This window comes from Trematomus bernacchii, unplaced genomic scaffold (genome assembly GCF_902827165.1).
Source record: "Trematomus bernacchii unplaced genomic scaffold, fTreBer1.1, whole genome shotgun sequence".
Classification (NCBI taxonomy): domain Eukaryota; kingdom Metazoa; phylum Chordata; class Actinopteri; order Perciformes; family Nototheniidae; genus Trematomus; species Trematomus bernacchii.
In genome coordinates this window covers 15,458,344-15,465,777 of record NW_022987564.1, presented here as the reverse complement: position 1 = coordinate 15,465,777, position 7,434 = coordinate 15,458,344, and the positions used below count along the sequence as shown (strand labels likewise).

At 37.9% G+C, this 7,434-nt stretch overlaps 3 gene segments (V, D, J or C); 2 read left to right on the top strand and 1 right to left on the bottom strand.

Annotated features, from left to right (window-relative positions):
* LOC117477695 overlaps positions 1–116 on the top strand; it is a 1,405-nt gene extending 1,289 nt beyond the window's left edge. Inside the window, exon 2 of the C gene segment in view lies at positions 1–116. This exon is cut by the window's left edge and continues 361 nt beyond it.
* A 1,818-nt stretch (positions 117–1,934) lies between these two features.
* LOC117477685 lies at positions 1,935–2,589 on the bottom strand. The segment is given in 2 exon segments: positions 1,935–2,274; positions 2,488–2,589. Coding segments are annotated over 2 exon segments (360 nt in total).
* A 2,610-nt stretch (positions 2,590–5,199) lies between these two features.
* LOC117477698 lies at positions 5,200–6,847 on the top strand (the record flags this gene model as incomplete). The annotated part of the segment is given in 2 exon segments: positions 5,200–5,260; positions 6,447–6,847. Coding segments are annotated over 2 exon segments (390 nt in total), but the record flags the coding sequence as incomplete, so codon positions are not given.
* Between the last annotated feature and the right edge of the window lie 587 nt (positions 6,848–7,434).

The following is a 7,434-nucleotide window of genomic DNA, read 5'->3' as shown; positions in this document are numbered from 1 at the left end:
CACTGCTCTCAGTCTGCTCTCTGGCTCTCAGGACATGTTTCAACATCAACCTGTTTTTGCTTTGTCGATGGTTTCAACATTTTAAAATAATAAAGATGAATGTGTGTATTTTAAAAGTGGTATGTCTTCTGATTCCCTTTCTCTAAAATATTATATATGTAAGGAACCTCATTCATATTAATTCACAAAAGATTCATCCTAGTTTTATTTGTGTTAATCAAGATTGGTACCAATAACCATAGCATGAACATTTTAATGGTAAACAGCAAAGCTCTCTCTTATCACTAATGTTAAAGTAAATCCCCGTGTGATGTTCATGTGTTGTTAAACTTTACCTTGAATATATTCTCAAAATCTGAATCAAATATATTTCCAGGATTATGAAAAGCAGTAAATAATCTGCATAAAGTTAAATAAGATAAATCTAAATTGATATTTTACCTATCTAGATGAAACATCACATACAGTACTACAGTCTCTGTCTTTTTAGCAGAATTTAAACATTGATTTTTCGGTACTTGAATTGAAACAAATATTATACTAAAATAAAGCTCCTATCGTCTTTTCCTAACCACTACTCCATGACGTCTGAGGGAAACGTCACCGGGTTAATGAATAGTGGTTTTTAATGAAGTTGTTTTATGATTTTTGAACCTGGACAACAGTGAAAAATATATTATTCATTAGGTTGGAATTGAAATATAAACGTAAATTGAAACGTATTGTTGCTCACACGTATTAATCCACATGAATCCCAATACATATGATTGTATGAGAATATTTTAAGTAAATACAATTGTATTTATTATAAACTTGTTAGGCCTCAACCTATCACTGTGTATATCACCAATCAAACGTGTTTGATAAAGTTTAAGAAACCTCAACTCAGTAAAGACTGAGAAATGTTGACTTTATTTGGTCATTTTACAGTTAAAATGTAACATTCATATTTTGTCTTTTGATTATTATAGTGTTGAACATTCAAAACCAATCCCTTTGGCAAGTTAAGATATAACTTGTAAAATGTTTATTAAGCACCGTAACTTTCATGATATTTAGTTCTCGGTCACTGTCGGTTGTTTCCGTGAACGGCCGAATGTTGTGTCCAGGTTAATGTCGCGGCCGCAAGGTATTGTGGGACAACCTTTTCTGCTTTCCTTTCCTAAAGGAGTGTTTCCTAATCAAAGGAGTGCTTCATAGCTAAAGGAGGCTATAAAGGAAGTTTCAAAGCTCCTTTCCTATCATCTAGAGAATTCCAACGACTCATGTCATGGCTGCCACTGAGGCACTCCCGGGTCATTTCACTCCGTTAGAAACCTTCCTAAACTAAACTGACAATTCAAACGCAACTTAAGACCTATTCATCAGCTGTGTTCATGCATTATATAAACATAATGACTCATATGTTGCTGTGTCACATCAAAACAGTTTGTATCCAAAGAGACTGAGTTTGTCTCAGGGTCGGATCACTGAGATTTTATAATCCTCTTTTAGGTTTTAAAATATATATATTTTTAGAGTTCTTCCACTTTCGAGAGATAATCTAAATAACTATAAAACCTGAAATACATTTGAGCAAAAAACGTTAAGTATCATTGATATGTTATAAGTGTAATGTTTTCTGGACTTTTTGAAACATGAAAAGTACAAATTAAGCATTCACTAAATATTTCTAAATTAATCTATATTAATGTATTTATTATCGGTTCAAATTTTACTTAGAATATAAAGTTGTAAGGGACGACATTAAAGAGTGGTAATTAAAGCTTTTAGCAAACTTATAATTACTCACAAACAACAACAACAAATTACCTTAATAATAGCAATTGTTTGCATGCTGAAAGTGTTATTTTGTTATTAGTTTAAAATTGTATCTTAATCAAAGATTTATTTTTTCTTTTTTCTATGCAGCTGTTCATTCAGATGACTTCCTCTTTATTTGAGGAGGTTTTTGTACGACGTTGTATCACTGTGTGAACGGCCGGCTGCTACTCTGCTGACAATAATAATCTCCTGCATCTACAGTCTGAACTCCAGTGACGGTCAGAGTGAAGACAGTCCCAGATCCACTTCCACTGAAACGATTTGAAACTCCAGAGTGAAGAGATGTAGCATAATATACCAAGAGTTTAGGAGCTTCTCCAGGTTTCTGAAGGTACCAGTGAAGGTTATTACTAACACTTGTACTGGCTGTACATTTGATAGAAAGAGTCTGTCCTGGAACAACAGACAGAGATCCAGGAGACTGAGTCAGGAGGATTTCTCCTGATGAATCTGGAAAACATGAAAACAGCAGAAGGGTTATTGAGACAAACAGCGTGGAGAAAGATGATCAACATCCAAACAGAAGAGCATCCTCTCTTTAACATGGAGAACAGATGGAAGAAGGTACATGCTGCTTGTCTCAGTGCTTCTCCATCATAGCAGATCATCATGTTGGGGAACCTGGTTGCATCCTGAAGCAAAGTTTTCAGAAGAGAGTCTCACCCTGAACAAGGAGCCCCAGGGTGGCCAGCAGTAAAGTCAGTGACATCATCATTGTGCTGCCGGCGTGTCAGTGGCTCTGAAAGGTCTGGACAGCCGCTGATCACCTCTGGCCTCTTAACGTCTGGGAGCAGAGAGGCAGGACACATATGCAAACACACAGAGTCAGTGAAGTGTAGCTGTCCTCAAACAGCATGGTGTTCCCCCTCAGTGCTGACAGCATTCACTGTTTCATGTTTCACTACATAATGGGCTCTCAAAGATTACTATGTCGTACACAAGTTCATTTGGTTCACACAAAGCAGCAAGTTGAGCCTGTTGGTGAGAATATTTTAAAGTGTAGAAATATATGTTGTTTAACACACGTGAAAGAAAAAAAGGTTGTTGATACAGATTGTTAAAAGGTTTCACACCAGAATACAAATTCAGCGTTGCAAGTTTTCTTACACAGTAGCTACTTTAATTTACATGATTCATTTTGACAAAAATGTAAAGTCCGATGTCGGCAATTCATCCTTTTTGTAAATCTAAAAGGAGAGTGGCATTAGACAGAATACTTTCTTTAATGGCTGATCACATTATGGTCATTAAGATGAAACAAGGCAGTTTTATATGATGTAAAAATTAATATCATTGGTGGGGAATATAAGTGTATGATGAATATACTCAGAGAAGATACCTGAGATGCTGATGCTTTTCTTTCATCTCCATAAAGTTGTATTATTACAATTCTCAGATGCTCCTTTTTCCTCATCTGTTCAAATCTACTGTCTGAAATAGGGCTAACACTTTAGATCAGACATTGACTGTTGAGCAGCATGAAGTGTTGGATTCACATCTGTTGTTTACCGTTTACATTATTTGTTAAGTTGAATCCCAATGTGCTTCAAGCTAAGCTGGAGATGATCATTTACAGATTTATTTGTCCATTTAAACTGTGTAACTCCATTTCTTCTTTACTTTCACAGCCATCACTCACTGAAATGTCCAAAGGACTGTTAAATGAACTTTGACCGGCTCTTTGAAAAGATCTCATGTAACAGCTTGATTTGTATTCATGGCTCCACATTAAATAAAGAATCCAGTTTAAGATACTTGTGATCCCTTTTAGAGCTCTGCATGGTCAGACAGCCTCCTTTATCTCTGACCTTCTACAGGGCTGTATCACTAGGAGGTCAGGAACGTCTCATGATCAGGGCTTACTGGCAGTGGCGGCGCCAGGGTATGGCTGGGGTAGGCTACAGCCATACCAAGAAATGGCTTAGCCCCACCTTAGCCCCACCTTAGCCCCACCATGAAAAATGATGTTAAAGTAAGCAAATTAAATTAAATAATAAGCAAAATGCTAAATGTTGAGAACACGGGTTGCGAAAAATATACGGGTCGTGTCCACAACACACAAACTGATCCTGCTGTAACAACAAGTGCACGTTACTGATGCAATATGGTTGAGACCATTCAGGCGTATGCTAGAAGAGGGGTGCAAGGAATAGTCTAAGTAGTGGGGAGTTTTATACACTAAAGGTGTGTAAATTCTCTGGCGTTATAATATCAGCGCGGCCGCGGTCAGATCAAAATGCCTCCAAATGCAATTTGAATAGAGTCAGACCTACAGCCAATCAGAGCAACAAAACGTTGGGTCTGCGTCATGCATTACTGATTGAGATCAGTCGGAACCGCCATTCAGTATCCCTATTGGATCTTCAACGTGTACTATCATACGTCACGTTCACAGTGATCCCTTTTTATTTACTACAAGACAAATGTGCCGTTTTATTTCATACAGTTCCATTTTGATTGAGATAGGGAAATAATCTAAACCTCACGTGTGGCGTTTCACTGTCAAAGGGGGCGATATAGCGTGTATGTAATTACATTGCAAATACTGACTTGAGCCCCACCACTGTAGGCTATGGGTTACCCAACAAAAATACTCTGGCGCCGCCACTGCTTGCTGGATTTACCTCACTTCAGACTTTAAAGTGAAGGTGACCTTTGATTTGAAGTCGGGACTTTTGATCTTTGGGAGTCACTCCAGTTAGACAGAAGTGAACACTGTTCAAAAAAGAAGTTCCCAGAGCACTGGAGCATGGTGCTGCTGATGCAAAGTGTCTCTCTATGGAAATGCTCTGACTGACTCCAACAGGGACCTGGATTATTGATCACGAGGAAGAAGATAAAGAAGATGGACCTCCCCTGGGGAAAGATTCTGTTTCCACTCTGTTTTTTGTACACACACACATTACAAGTACATAGGTGCACAGGAACATGTGCCAGGGAGCACATGGGGGTCCGGTGCCCTGCTCAAGGGCACTGCCGCCCGGAATGGGTCAGGGCTCACTTGTTCTTTCCAAAAAGTATTTTTCAATTTCATATAATTCACTCCCACACAAATCAATGCTCTCTTCCTCCACAACAATCTAAAATAAAGCTTTATAAAATGACAATGATTTACATTTTGCCCGATTGATTCAAAATCTTTCTTAAGAAATTGCGTAATTATATGTACTTCATTCAATATGAATATTTTGCTTTTTAAATGTATAACAGCTAACAAAAAAAGATTCAATACTTCTCCATAGTGTGTGAATCTGTTTCAAACATTTGAAGCAGTAATTATATAAACTGGGTAAACTGTGGATGTGTTTGGTGAGTTTGTTTGTGTCAAAGTCAGAGAGCCGTGTCTCTCTACAGTGAGAGGTTTTTGTACGGCGGCTCAATGACTTTGTATCACTGTGGTACACGTTCGGTGGAGGAACCAGACTGGATGTTGGAAGTAAGTCAAATGTTAATTTATAAGAGACATTTCTATTTTGTTGTACTTTTTATTTAGCAAACTAAGAGAAATAGTTGCCTCTCCATGTCATTGTATAAATTCTTCTCAAATATTTTGCACTGAGAGGCTAACTTTACTCCAGCAAAAGACGTTTAAATGTTTTCATGAGAGTTAAACATTGAACAGAGAATAAATCATTATTTCCACCTTTAATGGTGAAGTAGCATCTTGAGGGCTGGTAGGTTTAGTTCAGTGTGTCAAAGTCAGAGAGCCGTGTCTCTCTACAGTGAGAGGTTTTTGTACGGCGGCTCAATGACTTTGTATCACTGTGGTTGACTTTTGGTGGAGGAACCAGACTGGATGTTGGAAGTAAGTTTCTGCACAAAAACTAAATATGATGTTGTTAAGAGATGTTTTAATTCTGTGTTGGAATATTTGAGAGATAGATTTTTATTATTTTAATTGTAATGTTTAGATAGTATTAATATTCATGTTTTTATTTCTCTTCATCATTGAGCAAAGTCGGAGCAGCTTTTCTTGAAATGTCTTTATACATTCCCAACAAACTGTCATTTAAACAGCTTCAAATGTGAAAGGATAAAACTGCAAATGTTAAAATAATTTTTCCTTAACTTATTTTGAATTTTCTATCTCGGTTCTCCCTTCTGTTTTTGAATAAATTAAGAATACAGTTTTTAAATACAGATGAACAGAGTAAAGATATCGACGGATATTAAAAATGTGTTGAATTATTTCAGACATTATTTTAAAGTTTGTAAAACTGGGTAGTGATTGAGATTCAAATTGAGATCAATTGATTGCTCCATTTCCTGTATTTGTTCATTTATCCACTACTGTAAATCATTTAATAATGGTTTGTAGAGTTCAGGTTTTGGATGATTTGAACAACTACTACTTAAAATGTGTCCTAATGTTGTACTTTATTTCCAGTGTAGTCTGACATATTTCAGGTGATTCTGTATGAAGTGTCTCTGTGCTGATTTGCATGAGAGGCTTCTTAAAGGGAAGTGAAACAATGTGTGAGTGAGAGACTGATGGAGCAGAACCAACATCTGACAGAAACTCCTTAAAGGAGAAACACTCTCACAGTAAAGGTGTCCCAGTGTCTGCTGGTTGATTGACAGCTGTTTGCTCCCTGTCCTCTAATCTGATTGGTGTCTCCTAGGTGATGTCCGTCCCACCCTGACGTTGCTGCCCCCCTCCAGAGAAGAGCTGCAGCAGGGGAAGGCCACGCTCATGTGCCTGGCCAACAAGGGCTTCCCCTCAGACTGGAGTCTGGCCTGGAAGGTGGACGGCAGCAGCAGCAGCAGCAGCTGGGAGGAGAGCAGGAGCCCCGGGGTGCTGGAGAAGGACGCCCACTACAGCTGGAGCAGCACCCTGAGGCTCTCTGCAGATCAGTGGAGGAAGGTGCGCTCTGTGACCTGTGAGGCCACCCAGGGCTCCCAGACTCCGCTCTCAGAGACACTGAGGAGAGACCAGTGTTCCCAGTCCTGAGCTGACTCACTGGGACTCTGCTTTCTCTCTCACACTGCTCTCAGTCTGCTCTCTGGCTCTCAGGACATGTTTCAACATCAACCTGTTTTTGCTTTGTCGATGGTTTCAACATTTTAAAAATAATAAAGATGAATATGTGTATTTTAAAAGTCTTCTGATTCCCTTTCTCTGAGATATATATAAAAGGAACCTTATTCACATGAATTCACAAAAGCCACAACATTCATAATGATACATTTGTTCCAGATACTTGTTAATAATTGCTAGACTGTTGATGTACTTCTGCATTCATTTAGGTTCTATCTATGTTATGAATTAGTTCCAATAACCTTAGTAGGAACATTTCAATGGTAAACCACAAAGCTCTTATAACTGATGTTTAATTTATTCTCTATGTTATGTTCATGTGTTGTTAAATGTTACCCTGAATTAATTCTGGACATCTGACTCAATAAGAATAAGAAATTCAGGATAAGAAATAAAAAGCAGGGTATCATCTGCATAAAGTTATACAACTGGAATCTAAATTGAGATGACCTTAAAGGTCCCTTATTATACTCCTTTCCAACAATATATTATAGGTCTCAGATATTTACAAACCATGTCTCTGAAGTGTTTGGCTCTAGAAACCACTGAGATCATGCATGGTATAATGCAGT